Source organism: Aureococcus anophagefferens, assembly GCF_000186865.1.
Source record: "Aureococcus anophagefferens unplaced genomic scaffold AURANscaffold_6, whole genome shotgun sequence".
Lineage (NCBI taxonomy): Eukaryota > Pelagophyceae > Pelagomonadales > Pelagomonadaceae > Aureococcus > Aureococcus anophagefferens.
In genome coordinates this window covers 302,610-316,609 of record NW_008705566.1, presented here as the reverse complement: position 1 = coordinate 316,609, position 14,000 = coordinate 302,610, and the positions used below count along the sequence as shown (strand labels likewise).

Below are 14,000 nucleotides of genomic sequence, written 5' to 3'. Positions count from 1 at the left end.
GCGGCGCCGCCGCGAAGATGGCCGCCGCGGCCAAGGACGCCGCGGACACGGCGGACCTCGCGGGATCCGCGCTCGACGCGTTCACGGCCCTCGGCAACACGGCCGCGTCCGCGGGGCTCCTCGCCTTCAAGGCCGCGAAGAAGCAGCTCGACAAGTAGGCCCCCGCTCTAAAAGAGACGGGCTTACGCGAGGCCGTCGCGGAGCGCGCCGGGCGGCGCGTCGCGCGGCACGTCGGCCCGCGCGGCGAGCGCGCGCCTCGCGTCGTCGACGAGGGGGAGCAGGTCCAGCGCGGCGATGTAGGACGCGTGGTCGCTCAGCGGGTGGTCCGACGTCGGCACGACGCCCTCGACCATGCCGACGCACGCGCCGCCGGCTTCGAGCACGGGGCCGCCGCACATGCCCATGCCCACGGGCTCGGCGCCGTCCGTCTCCGCGAAGTGCTGCGTGTTTAGCGTTTGGACCTGCGAGGACGGATCGCTTTCCGGAATACGCGCCCGCCGCTCGACGCCGGTTCGGACGTAGCTCGCGCCGACGCGGAACGGCAGCATGGGCCGCGCGTCGTCGTCGTCGTCGAGGTCGTCGTCGCCGACGGCGTGGCCGACGACGTCGACGCGCTCGCGCGCCGCCTGCGCGCCCACGCGCAGCTCGAGCGCGTCGCCGAGCGCCGCCGCGGCGGCGCCGTCCGCGAGGCCGAGCGCCGCCGCGTCCAGGCAGTGGTGCGTCGCGAGCACGTCGGCCTCGGCGAAGCTCGCGATCGCGCCGTCGTCGCGCCGCGCCTCGACGAAGTAGCGGCAGTGCTCCGGCGTGACCTGCGCGTGCGAAACTACGCGCGCCGGCGATACGAGAAACGTCCGCGCCGGCGCGTCGCGTGCGAGATCCAGTACTCCTCGCCGAAGTAGTGCGGGAAGCGCCACGGCTGCAGGACGTGCGCCGAGGCGATGATGATCGGCTGCGCGCCGGCGACGAAGAAGCCGGAACCGCGCGACAGCACCTCGTGCTTCTCCATGTGTGCGGGTAGCCGGAACCACGCACTCACAGCGACCGCCGCGCGCCGCGAGGCCATGTTTTGACTGCTCGACGACGACTGCGGGCGGGCGCGCACGATGCGCCTGAGAATTGCCACAGGCTTCAGCTAAAAGAGAGCTAGGTGCATATTGAACTTGCACATCCCGCGCAAGCTCTACGGCTGTTGAATCAAATTTGTGACGTACACGTCACGTGATCACGAACACTGAGTTCACAATCGAAACCCGAACCAGCCCGTCGCGGCGCGGTCGCGCGCGCGGCCGCGGACGACGCCTCCAGACGCACACGGAGCTGCCCGTGCAACAGAGGCTCATGCGACACGCGCGCAGTGCCTCGCGAGCAGGAACTAGAGCATAGTATGAATTTACACAGACACGCGAGGCGAGACGGGCGAGGCGAGAGCGGAGCGGGAAAGGGGGCGTCACGCGGGCGCCGTCGAGTCTGGGGGGAGCCCCCAGAGCAGGTTGACGAGGCAGCGGTGCGGCTCGTCGAGTCCGCCCTCCTCCTCCTCCTCGTCGGACATGGCGTCGAACGAGAGCCGCTTCTTCGGCATCGGCCCCGCGCCGTCGTCCGCCGGCTCGGGCTTGAGGACGCGCGGCGCGCCGTCGGGCACGTGGCGCTTGCGCTTGATGGAGCCCACGGCCTCGACGTTCTTCCAGGTCTTGGGCACCTCGAGCGTCGCGCAGTCGTAGCGCTTGAGCAGGCTCCGGTTGTTGAACGCGAGGCGCGGCGACGCGCGCGGCGCGGGCGACTCGTCCCAGGCGAAGTCGTACTGGCCGACGATGGACGGCGACGGCTGGGGCCGGTGCGCCGCGAGGCCCTGGTTCCTGCCGCTGAGCTGGGGCGGCGACCGCGGACTGTCGTCGTCGGACGGCGTGCCGGAATCGAGCTCCGGGCCGGGCTCGTGGGACACGCGCCGGATGTGTCGCTCCGGGGAGCTCAGCATGGACTGGTGGTGGCTCGCGGCGACGTCGCACATGGCGCCGGGGGCGGTCGGGCGGCTACGCGGGGCGCGCGGGGCGCGGCGCCGGCGACTTCTTCAAGGGAGAGCACCTCGGACGCTCTCCGAGGCCCTCGGGGCTCTCCGGACGGGCTTTGCGGGGCGGGGCGGCTTGGCGACAGGCCGGCGCGCGTCCCGCGAAGATCGGGGCGAGGCTGGTTGCTCTCGGAGCGGACGTCACACGGAGGGTTGATGTTTGTAAATGAACAGAATAATCGTCTTCCGAGAACACGCACTTCCGAGCGATCGGCGAGCTTCAACACGCCTGCGGCAAAATCCGTTCAAACCAAACAGGGCTCAAGATCGCTCCAATCCATGCCCCGAGCTCTGGGGATTCCTGCAACTCCACCCCCGAGTCCCCGACCACACCCAAGCCCAAAACCCCAAGTAACCCCCGGCAAAAATCTTTTTTTAATGACATTGTTCGACCACAGGCCGGCATTCTAAACCACGGGCTGCCCCGCCCCACGGCATGAACGCCCTCATCGGGATTGCGGGCCAGCTCGGCTGTCTGGCCGAGTGCAGCGACATCGATGCCTGCGACGCGCAGGCGAGCCGCGCCCCGCACGCCAAGTCCGCGACCTTTCGCGTGCGGCAGATCACGACGATTAAACACGCGCCCGGCTTCGAGGCCTACGCGCAGGACGCCATGGAGCGGTGGGTTTCTTTCGTCGCCGTCCCGCGCGAAACGACCCCGTGTGATGCGCAGGTTCCGGTCCATGCGGAGCGTGCTCGAGGCCGGGTGCTACCGCGTCGAGGCCGACGCGAGGCGCGAGTCGACGAACAACGTCTACCTGCGCGGCGCCCGCGTCCGCCCCGACGACCGAGGAAAAAAAACATCAAACTCGTAGGGAGATCTGCGGCTTCTTCCAGGACCTCGAGGCCGTGGACCTCGGGGACGCCGAGGCGAAGCTCCAGGGCGTCGCGGCGTCGCCCGCGGAGACGGTCTGCGAGGGCCCCGTGATCTACAGCTACGCGGCGTCGCGGGCGCAGGCGGGCTACGTGAGCGTCGCGCGGTGTCGCGTGCCCGGCGAGCACCGCGCCGAGTACTTCTCGCGGTCCGTGCGCATCGTCGCGCCGCGCGAGGGGTTCGTGTCCGTCCTCTACGTCGAGGACGACGACGACCCGTCGATCGTCGTCACGATCACGCGATGGCTCAGCGCGCTGGCCTTCGCCGCCGCCGAGGACGCGCGGTCCGCGGCGAAGCTCCACACGGCCCACCTCCTCGAGGACGACCAGCCGCCGGACGTCGGCGCGGGGCCCGCGGTCTGGACCGCCTGAGGCGGCGCGGCGGGCGGCGCTAAGGCGCGGAATGTGGCTCTTCTTCTCTCGAGGGCGGGGCTGCGTGTGTTTCGTCGCAGGGGGGTGGCGATGGAGGGGCGGACTCGAGGGACGCGTGCGGCGCGCCGGACCCGCCGCGCGTCGCCGAAAAAAAAAGAATTTTCTCAGGCTGTGGCTAAAACCGCCTGTCCACAGCGCCTCCCTGGAGGTGGACGGCGCGGCTCGACGCCTCCGCGCGGCGCGACCAACTCTATACCCCGGAAAAACACCATGGGCGCCGACGACGACGACCACGTCGTGCTCGAGCACGACGCGCCGAAGGACGCCGCGGCCCTCAAGGCCGAGAAGCTGGCCAAGCTCGCGAAGCTCAAGGGCGAGGCCGCCGGCGCGCCGGCGAAGCGCTTCCGGCCCGACGGTACGGAGCGCTTCAACCACATCCACCTCACGGACGACGACGACGAGCACACGGCCATCGCCAAGGGCCGCCACATCCCCGCGCCGAAGCCGCCGCCGCCGCCCAAGGTCGAGCCGCCGCGGCACCACCACCACAAGGAACAGCGGAAGCAGCGCAAGGCGAACAAGAAGATGTACCGGCACCACCGCCACATCTTCGGCCACGCGCTCAACCACATGTACCGCGACCTGCCGACGCCCGTCCAGGAGCACCCCTGGGCGTCGCTCGGCGGATTCTTCGGCGTCGTCTTCCTCCTCCTCTACTGGCTCCGGAAGCTCATCATCGAGTCCGAGGAGAAGGCGACGGTCAAGGCGAAGAAGAAGGACTTCAACCGCTGGGACCCGCGGGCCGGCGGCGCCGGCGCGGCCTGGTCCAAGGGCGCGCTGCCGCCGAGCGTCAAAAAGGCCGCGCAGCGCGGCGAGCGCGGCGCGGTGCTCCAGTGGGCCCAGGGCGGCGGCGACGCCAACGCGCGCGACGCCGACGGCAAGACGGCCCTGCACCACGCCTGCAACCACGGCCACGCGGAGCTCGCGCGGTCCCTCGTCGAGTCGGGCTGCTCGCCCGACGCGGCCGACGCCGGCGGCGAGACGCCGCTCCACTGCGCGGCCAAGGCCGGCTCCGCCTCCGCCGTGCGCGTCTTGCTCGACGCCGGCGCCGACGTCTCCGCCGAGACCTCCAAGGGCCGCGAGACGCCCGCGATGCTCGCGGGCACCGCGGGCAACCACGGCTGCGCGCGCCTCATCCAGCGCCGCGAGCGCGAGATGACCTCCAACGCCGCCGCCGGCGAGACGACGGTCCTCCGCCGCGCGGGCAAGGGCTGCGGCGACGCCACCGACGAGGTCTAGGGCCGCGGCGCCGCCGCGCCGGCCTCCCGACCCCCCGGCCTCCTTCGCGCGGCCTTCCCTACGTAACGTCGCTGCATCTTTGAGTACCGCCAGAAGAACATCGCCCGAGTCTTACCCGGGGCTCTCGCGCTCGCGCCACTCGCACGTCCAGGCGCCCTCGAAGACGAGGGGCCGCGCCGCGTCCGCCGGCGCGAGGGCCAGGCTCGGCGCCGTCGCGCCCGGCGGGACCTCGACGACCGCAGCCCCGGCGGTCCGCGCGTTCTCCGACGCGGACGCGTCCATCGCGAAGACCAGCGTCGCCGCGGTCGCGCGGTTCTCGACCTGCGACGCGACGAGTTTCGAAGGAGCGCTGGGACGTGGTGGCGGGAGGGGAGCGACGTCTAGCACAAGGGGGTCGCAGACGCGGGCGAGCGACGGCCGTCTCGACGCCGTCGCGCCGGCGGCAGACGTGGAGGACCGCGCCGCGGCCGAGGTCCGTCGGCGCGCCCGCGACGCGCGCCGCGCCCGTCCGCGCGGCCTCGAGGGCGTCGGCCGCCGCGGGGACGACGTCCGGCGCCCCGCGCTCGCAGTGGAGCGTGAGGCCGACGGCGGCGGCGCGGAAGCGCCCGCCCGTCGCGACGACCTCGTACGTCCCCGGCCCGAGCGCGGCCTCGAGGGCCACCTGGCGGCCGCAGCTCGCGCCCGACGCCGCGACGACGACGCCCTCTCGCGAGACGATCGCGACGCCGACGTCCGCGTACGGCCGGTCCGCCTGATGCGCGGCCGCGACGACCGCCGCCGGGCGGTCGAGGACGACGCGGAGCGCGCGCGCGGGCGCCGGGACGGCGACGCCGACGCGCGCCGCGCGCCAGGGGCAGCCCCGCGGCGACCGGAGCCGCGCGGCGGCGAGCGCCGATACGTCGCCGGCGAAGTCCTCGAATGTGACCCAGGCCTCGCCCGGCGCGAGGGCGTCGTCGCCGTCGAGGGCCGCGCCCGCGGCGGACACGGCCGCGCCCCCGCGGGGGTCCCGCAGCAGCACGTAGCGCGCGCCGTCGACGGTCCGCGCGTCCGCGACGGCGTAGGCGTGCGCCGCGGCGAGCGTCGACGTTTCCGCGCGCGTCGCCGCGACGACGGCGCGGCCCTCGCGGGCCCCGGCGACGAGGTCGGCCCAGGGCAGCGGCTCGCCCTCGCCGGGCCGCGCGACGTCGACGGGCGCGCCCGCGAGGTCGTGGAGCGCGTCGGCCGGGAGCCCGCTCGAGAGCCCGTCGAAGCCGCCGCGCTCGATCGCGCAGGCCTTCTCGAGGAGCCGCGGCGCCAGGGCGCCGCGCGCGAAGGCCGGGCCGTCGGCGACGGAGGGGAAGGCGTCGTCGAGGAAGACGCTCGTTTCGAGGCCCGCGGCGAAGAGCCGCGCGCGGAACCGGCGCCCGCCGCCGGGGGCTCGTTCCTCGCGGACGCGCGCCGGGTCCCGGGGCAGCGCCAGCAGCGCCGCCAGGAGCCAGCAGTCGTCCGCGGCGCCCTGGCGCGCGGGGCCGTCCTCCAGCGGCGCGTCGCAGCGGCGCCAGGCGGCGCCCGCGGGGCCGACGCGCCGCGCCTCGAAGTCGACGCGGTGCCGCAGCTCGAGGCGCTTCGACGCGTCGACGGGCGCGGCGACGCCGAGGCGCGTCGTCGCGAACGGCGCGGCGCGCGCGCGCATGGCGAGGCCCTCCGCGCCGACGACGCGCGCGTTGGCGCTGCCGCCGAGGTCGAGGCAGAAGTCGATGGCCGCCTCGCCGCCGTTGTCGAGCTCGTAGCGCACGCGCCGCTCGCCGGCGTGCTTCTCCCGCGTGGACAGCAGCGCCGCGCACGGCAGGTCCGGCAGCGCGACGCGTTTTGTTTTGCCGAAGCTGCTCATGGAGCTCTTGCAAGGCGGCAGCCCAAGAATGGGCTGCCCATGCTCTCCCACGCCGGGCGCTGCGCGACGCGCCGGCGCGCCGTTCGAAGCGCGCCGCTCGAGGCAGAGGTACGCACATCAGCGCAAAACACACGAGCATATGCGCCCTTACGTGTCAGAAGAGCCGGCGTCGTCGCGGCTCGGGCTCGGGCTCGACCTCGCGGGGCGTGTCGTGGTCGAGCGTGGGCTCGCCCGTGGTCGACTCCGCGGGCGCGACGGCGACGGCCGTGGGCGAGTGGGGCTCGACGACGGCGGCGGCGACCTGGGCCGTCGCCGGCTGGGGCGACGCGCGGCGGAAGAAGCTCCGCCGCGCCTTGGGCTCGGGCGCGCCGTCGGCCGCGGGGTCCGGGCTCGGCGACGGCGACCGGCGCCAGCGCGTCGGGCGGCTGCGCCGGGGCAGGGGCCAGGTCATGCGGCTCGCGTCGCCCTTGTCGTCGGCCGGCGCCGCCGCGTCGCTCTCGTCGGAGAGCGGCGCGAGCTGATTCGACGTCTTGCGGACGGTGAAGGACTGGGTCGTGCGCTGCTCGGCGGCCTGGCGCTTCATCGCCGCGAAGGAGAAGGTGAAGGACCCGCTGAGGCTCATGGCGCTCGGGTCGTTCTCCGGCTCGAGGGCCCGGAGCGCCGCGGCCGCGCGCTCGCGCGCGCGCTCGGCCTGCACGGTCCGCAGGAGCGCCTTGCGCCAGGCGAGCTGCTTGATGCCGACGACGTCGCGCAGCTCGCGGTTCGTGTAGTCCGCGAGCTGGTCCCCGCGCACGCCCCGCGACTCGAGGGAGCTCGCGAGCTCGTCGACCTCGACGTTCGCGGGCAAGGCGCGGTTGCGGAGCCACGCGGCGACCTCGGCGGGGCCCATCTCCTCGAGCGTCCGCTCGGCGATGGACGCCGGCGTGCCGCGCCGCGCGGGGAGGGAGCTCGACGCGCTCCCGCAGCGCACGGCCCCGCCGAGGCTGCCCGGGGACGTGCGGCCCCCGCTCTGCTTCTCCGTGCGCGGCGACACGCCCGGCGCGCCGTGCGGCGCCACGGCGCCCGTGCGGGCGCCCTGGAGGGCGCTGCCCATGCGGCCCGGGCGCGCCGGCGCGGGCGAAGGCGGCGGACGGGCGACGCGACGGGGGCCCCCTTGTTCCGGCACCAGCCGCGCGATCGACAAAATGTCGGGGCAGCGTCCAGTGGATATGTATACGATGCGGCACTCTTGCCGTCGTGTCGATGATGAGGATAACGATGAGATAGCACAGAGGCTGCCCTGAATGCACCGCCTCTCCGCGCCGCCCGAGCGGCCGTTCCGGCCGTCGCAGAAGAAGCGCATCTCGGCGCCGCCGCCGCCGGAGCCGGAGAAGAAGCTGAGCAGCGGCTACGGGTCCCGCGCGTCCTTCACGCCCCTGCGGACGACGGCGCCGCGCATGTCGAAGAAGGACCTGGCGCGGACGGAGATGCTCTTCGACGCCATGCTGCGGGACCACGGCGCGGACCGCGACTCGCCGACGCGCGCGAGCCCGCGCGCGGCCGAGGCCGCGCGCGGCGTCTGGACGAGCTCCGTCGCGTCCGCGCGCGGCGTCGGCGGCGTCGCCCGCGCCGCGAGCGCGGCGCGCCGGGCCTTCCGCGACGCGCTGGCGGACGTCGAGGACGAGCCCGCCTGGGCCGGCCGCGGGCGCGACTTCTCCTTCGGCGACGTCGACGACCGGAGCGACGAGTGGAGCGACGGCGACGGCGACGATGACGACGCGTCCTACGACGCCGCCGAGGACTGGTGGCGGCGGCACAACGCCGGCGAGACCGTGCGCGCGGCGCCCGCGGCGCGGCCGTCGCCGCGGACGACCTTCCCGTCGATCAAGAGCCCGCGCGCGGCCGCGCCGCGCGGCGCCGCGGGCGGGCCCCACCAGATCCCGCCCCCGAAGAACCGCCCCGCGGCCGCGGAGGCCGAGAAGGTGCGCGGCGAGCGGGCCCACGCCAAGTGGGAGGGGCCGCCGCCCGCCGCGGACCGGCCGCCGGACGCGAAGCCGCCGCGGCCGTCGCGGCGGGACGCGAGCCCGCGCGCGGCCGCGCGGCGGCCGCCGGCCAAGTCGGCGCGGAAGACGACGCTCTACGACGTCCTGGGCGTCAAGATCCACGCGGAGCGCGCCGAGATCAAGCGCGCCTACGTCGACCTCGCGCTGAAGCTGCACCCGGACAAGAACAAGGACGCGTCGGCGAACGCCCAGTTCCTCCGCGTCAAGGAGGCCTACTCGACCCTGGCCAACGCCGACGACCGCCGGGCCTACGACCGGGCCCTCGTCGACGCGCGGGGGGCGGGGTAACAAAAGGCATCACGTGGTTCAACTTGCTTCGTTGAGGAGGTCGGCGATTGGACAGAATTGCCATAAGCTCTGAACACCATGATGGCCATTAAGCTCCTCTCGCTCGCCGCCGCCGCGGCGGCGTCGGGGTTCCTCGACGAGACGACGAACACGACGCTCTGCGACGACGTGAAGCAATTCGCGGGCTACTACAAGCTGACGACGGGCAAGAGCAAGAACTACTTCTACTGGTTCTTCGAGTCGCGGTCCGCGCCGAGCACGGACCCCGTCGTGCTCTGGATGACGGGCGGGCCCGGCTGCTCGTCCGAGGTGGCACTGTTCGGCGAGAATGGCCCCTGCAAGGTCAACGCCGACGGCAGCGCCACGACGAAGAACGCGCACTCGTGGAACTCGAACGCGAACGTGCTCTACATCGACCAGCCCACGGGCACGGGCTTCTCCTACGGCACGGGCTACGACCACGACGAGGTCGGCGTCGCCGCGGACATGGTCGACTTCCTCGTCCAGTTCTTCGCGGGCCACCCGGCCTACGCGGACAACGACTTCTTCATCAGCGGCGAGTCGTACGCGGGCCACTACGTGCCCGCGGTCGCGCACGGCGTCTGGCTCCACAACAAGGCCGCCGACGCGGCGAAGATCAAGCTCACGGGCGTCGCCATCGGCAACGGCCTCACGGACCCGGAGATCCAGTACGAGTACTACAAGGACATGATCGTCTCGACGAACGACCACGAGGCCGCCGTCGGCACGGTCGTCCACGCGGCCATGGTCGCGGCGACGCCGCCCTGCGTCGCCGCCATCAAGCAGTGCAACAAGAACCACACCTACGGCGCGTGCCTCCCCGCCCTCGAGGGCTGCGAGATCGCGCTCGAGATCCCGTACACGGCGACGGGCATGAACCCCTACGACATGCGCGAGAAGTGCGAGGTCCCGCCGCTCTGCTACGACTTCTCCAACGTCGCGACCTACCTGAAGCGCGACGACGTCCGCGCGGCGCTCAACGTGCCCAAGGCGGCCAAGTGGTCCGACTGCAACCGCGCCGTGACCATGGGCTTCGAGCTCGCGGGCGACTACATGAAGGAGTACCAGCAGCTCATCCCGGACCTCATCGAGGACGGCATCCGCTACCTCATCTACGCCGGCGACCAGGACTACATCTGCAACTGGCTCGGCAACCAGGCCTGGACGCTCGCGCTCCCCTGGTCGGGCAAGGACGCCTTCAACGCCGCGCCGGTCGCCGACTGGGACGTCGCGGGCAAGAAGGCCGGCGAGCTCCGCAAGACGGACATGTTCTCCTTCCTCCGCGTCATCGACGCCGGCCACATGGTGCCCATGGACCAACCCGAGGCCGCGCTCGCCATGATCAACGCGTTCACGTCGAACACGCTCTGAAGCGCCCGGCGCCGCGCAGCGAACGACCCTTCGCGCCCGCCTAACGCACCCTTCGTTTTCGAGGCCGGTGCGCGGCGTGGGCCACTCGCGGGGCCGAGTCGGACCCGGGTGGAGGCCTGGGTGGCCATGCCTGTGGCCATGGAACTGCCAGTGAGCAGTCCAGGACTCAGTCCGGGGGAAAATCCGTCCGTTTGGGGTTAGCGCCGCAGAGCTGCTCCTCCCCGCGGAGTGGCAGCGGCGCCTGGTCCGCGGCGGTACATGGGGAACGGCGCGTCCGCGGACGAGGCCGACGGCGGCCGACCGCCGCCGTCGTCGTCGGCGACGACAGCGCCGGAGCAGCAGCAGAATGTCGAGGCCAACGCCGCCTGCCTCTGGCAGCGGATGCTCGAGCACGCCATCGAGGCCGCCGCCGTGGGGCCCGACGACGACGCCGACGCGGACCCGGCGCGGACGGCGAGCGACGACGCCGCGGACGCCTGCGGGCCGCGGCCGCCGGTCATCTCGCTCGTGTCGCGGACGACGACGTCGCTCGTCCTCGGCGTCGACGCGGCGCTCGGAGCCGCGCGGGCGACCTACGACGTCGAGATCTGCGAGGCGACGTCCGACGTGCCCGCGTGGCGACCCGTCGCCACCGGTTGCGCCGACCGGTCCTACCGCGTCGACGACCTCCGGCCGAACGCGGGCTACCGCGCGCGCGCGCGGCGGCGGGCGCCGCCGAGCGGCTGGGGCCTGTCGCCCGTGCTGCGGTGCACGGGCCAGGTGCCGAGCTGGTTCGAGGCCTGGCGGCACAAGAAGGCGCGCCGCGCGGACTCGCGGACGGAGGTGCTCGCCCTCGGCGCGGTGTCGAACCGCCTCGGCGCCGACATCTCCTCGGACCTCCTGCGGCGCATCCACGCGTTCCTAACGCCGTAGCGACATTTCTTTTTAGGCCGGCGGCGCGGCCTCCGCGCGTGCGGGCGCGATCGCGCCGAGATTCGCGCCGAGGACCGCGCGGACGTGGCCGTTCGTCGCCGCCACCGCGGCGGCGTCGAGGGTCTCCGGCGCGTCCGCGGCGGTGAACACGGGCAGGAGGCTCGACGGCGCGGCGGCGTCGGGTGGCGGCGCGGCGGCCTCGCCCGCGAGCGCCGCGCGGCGCGCGCGGAGCATGCGCGCAGCGGCGACTCTCAATGCCTCGTCGACGGGCTCGAGGCTCGGCGACGCCGCCTCGGCGGCGAGCGCGACCTCGAGGGCCCGCGTCGCCTGCCCTTCCCCGGGAGGCGGCGCATTCTCGCCGGCCTCGGCGTCGCCCAGGGCGCAGGCGACGGCGAGGAGGGCGCGCTGGCGCCGAGCGTCGAGCTCCTTGCGCGCCTCGGCGATCTCGAGCTCGTAGGCCTTGCAGTGCTGGTGCGATTCCGCGTCGGGCGGGAGGGATTGGAGGAGGGCCTCGGCCATTGTGTTTGGGGCAGCTTTGCGGCAGCTTGTGTCCTTGAAGTCACGGATCTCTCAACAGCGCTGATGGGGGCTGCCCTCGGGGAGCCCCGCGCGCGGCTCCATCGAAGGTCGCCTCGAGCGTGGAGGTGACCCATGCTGCTGCACCGCGTCGTGGCGTTGGCGCTCGCCGCCGCCGCCACGGACGCGCCGACGGCCGTGCCGACGGCCGTGCCCACGGCGACGCCGACGTCCTGCCCGACCTACGACACCTTTTTTCCGACGTACGCGACGCCCGTGCCGACGGCGCCGACGTTCAGCCCAAGCTACGCGACGCCGCAGCCGACCCTCTTCCCGACGCTGACGCCGACGCTGTCCGTGCTGCCGACGTTTTTTCCCACGTACGCGACGCCGGCGCCCACGAACGCGCCCTTCGACACGAACCCGACGCCGGCGCCGTCGGCGGCGCCGAGCTACTACCCGACGTTCCCGCAGCCGTCGGACCCGCCGACGACGAAGGTGCCGACGCCGGCGCCGACGTACGAGACCTGGGCGCCGACGAAGATCCCGCCGACGGCCGCGCCGTCGCCGGAGCCGACGGGCGAGCCCACGGCCATGCCCACGTCGCCGCCGACGTCCGCGCCGACGAGCGTCCCGACGGCGCCGCCCTCGGCCCCGCCGTCGGATCCGCCCACGGCCGCGCCCACGGCCGTGCCGACGAGCGTCCCGACGGCGCCGCCGTCCGAGCGGCCCAGCGGAAAGCCGACGACGGCCGTGCCGTCCGCCGCGCCCTCGGCCTCGCCCCTCCCGACGATCTCGCCCCTGCCGACGGCGGCGCCCAGCGAACTGCCGACGCCCGCGCCGTCGGGTCTGCCGACGCCCGCGCCGACGGCGATGCCGTTCCCGGCGCCGTCGTCCCCGCCCTCGGAGCTGCCGACGCCGTCGCCGAGCCCGCTCCCGAGCGCCGTCCCGACGTCGACGCCCACGTCCGCGCCGACGCCCCTGCCCTCGATCGAGCCGTCGCCCGCGCCGTCGCCGCTGCCGACGATCTCGCCGGTCCCGACGATCTCGCCGCCGCCGAGCGGCACGCCCTCGGAGCTGCCGACGCCCGCGCCGTCGCGCGTGCCGACGTCCGCGCCGTCGGAGACGCCGACGTCGCCGCCGTCGGGCTGCCCGCTGCCGCTGCCCACGGGCCCGCCGTCGGTCACGCCGCGGCCGTCCGTGCCGCCGACGCTCCTGCCGACGTCCGTGCCGACGGCGATCCCGACGCCGACGCCGACGGCCGCGCCCGCGCCCCCGACCTACGCGCCGACGGGGCCGCCGTCGCCGCCGCCGACGGAGCTGCCGACGCCGGCGCCGAGCCCCATGCCGACCGCGACGCCCGTGCCGAGCCGGACCTTCTCGCCGACGCGCAGCCGCGCCGTCGTCGACGTCGCGCTGTCCGTCGTCTTCGCGTTCCTCGACGCCGGCGCCTTCAACGGCGACCGCTACGCGCGGCGCGCGTTCGCCGACGCCGTCGTCGCCGCGCTGCCCGGCGTCGACGACCGGTCCGCCGTCGGCGACGTCGTCGCGAGCCCCGTGCGCCCGACGTACGCGCGCCGCCTCACGCACCGCCAGTGGCACACCTGGGCGCCGTCGTCGACGCCGCGGCCGTCCGTCTCGCCGACGTTCCGGCCGACGCCCGGCCCGACGACGCGCTTCGCGCCGACGTTCGCGCCGTCGAGCCCGCCGACGACGGCGCGGAACGCGACGCGCGTCGACTTTTACGTGGAGTACCTCCACGACGACGCGGCGTCGACGGCCGCGGCCGCGGACGTCCTCGTCGACGACAGCGTCGCCGCGCTCCGGGCGGCGCTCGACGACGGCTCGTTCCTGGGCGGCCTCCTCGCCGGCAACGGCACGGCCGTCTACGCCGACGCCGAGATCCTGGCGAACCAGTCCTACGACGCCCTGGGCGAGGCGACCTACGACGTCGCCGTGACGACGCCGCCGCCGAGCGGCGCGCCGACGCAGAACCCGACGGACGAGAAGCTCCCGCGCGTGCCCTGGTGGAAGGAGTTCACGGCGACGGGGTTCCTCGTCGCCGCCGGGATGACGTGCTTCGGCAGCTGCGTCGGCGCCTACCTCTCCGTCAAGTGCTTCCACGAGTACAAGGGCGACGCGGCGAAGATCTACGCCGAGGGGCCCATCTACAAGGCCAAGGCCATCCTCCTCGCCAAGGAGGTGAGCTCCGAGGTCAGCTCGACGCCGTCCTACCTCAAGGCCACGTCCAAGGAGTGGGTCCAGATGATCGTCCAGCCCAACAAGCTCGACGCGCGCGACTGGCCGTCCCGCGTCGCCTCGGAGCGGCGGTGCGTCACCGACGGCCACCTGTAACTGTTGTTCTCGTATTATC

General features: G+C 73.9%; 3 protein-coding genes across 3 annotated transcripts in view; 2 read left to right on the top strand and 1 right to left on the bottom strand.

Annotated features, from left to right (window-relative positions):
• Positions 1 to 158, top strand: part of AURANDRAFT_62941 (hypothetical protein) — a gene marked incomplete at both ends in the record, with an annotated part of 1,484 nt that extends 1,326 nt beyond the window's left edge. The window contains one exon of the mRNA XM_009037686.1: positions 36 to 158. Coding sequence (XP_009035934.1) covers positions 36 to 158 — 123 coding nt within the window. The remainder of the gene's footprint in view (positions 1 to 35) is intronic.
• A 1,216-nt stretch (positions 159 to 1,374) lies between these two features.
• AURANDRAFT_71268 (hypothetical protein) lies at positions 1,375 to 7,569 on the bottom strand (the record flags this gene model as incomplete). Its single annotated transcript, XM_009037201.1, has 4 exons — positions 1,375 to 2,027; positions 4,722 to 4,927; positions 5,022 to 6,482; positions 6,673 to 7,569. Coding segments are annotated over 4 exons (3,215 nt in total), but the record flags the coding sequence as incomplete, so codon positions are not given.
• A 1,315-nt stretch (positions 7,570 to 8,884) lies between these two features.
• AURANDRAFT_58883 (hypothetical protein) lies at positions 8,885 to 10,198 on the top strand (the record flags this gene model as incomplete). Its single annotated transcript, XM_009037687.1, has 1 exon — positions 8,885 to 10,198. One exon carries the CDS (start codon positions 8,885 to 8,887, stop codon positions 10,196 to 10,198), a length of 1,314 nt encoding a protein of 437 aa, XP_009035935.1.
• Between the last annotated feature and the right edge of the window lie 3,802 nt (positions 10,199 to 14,000).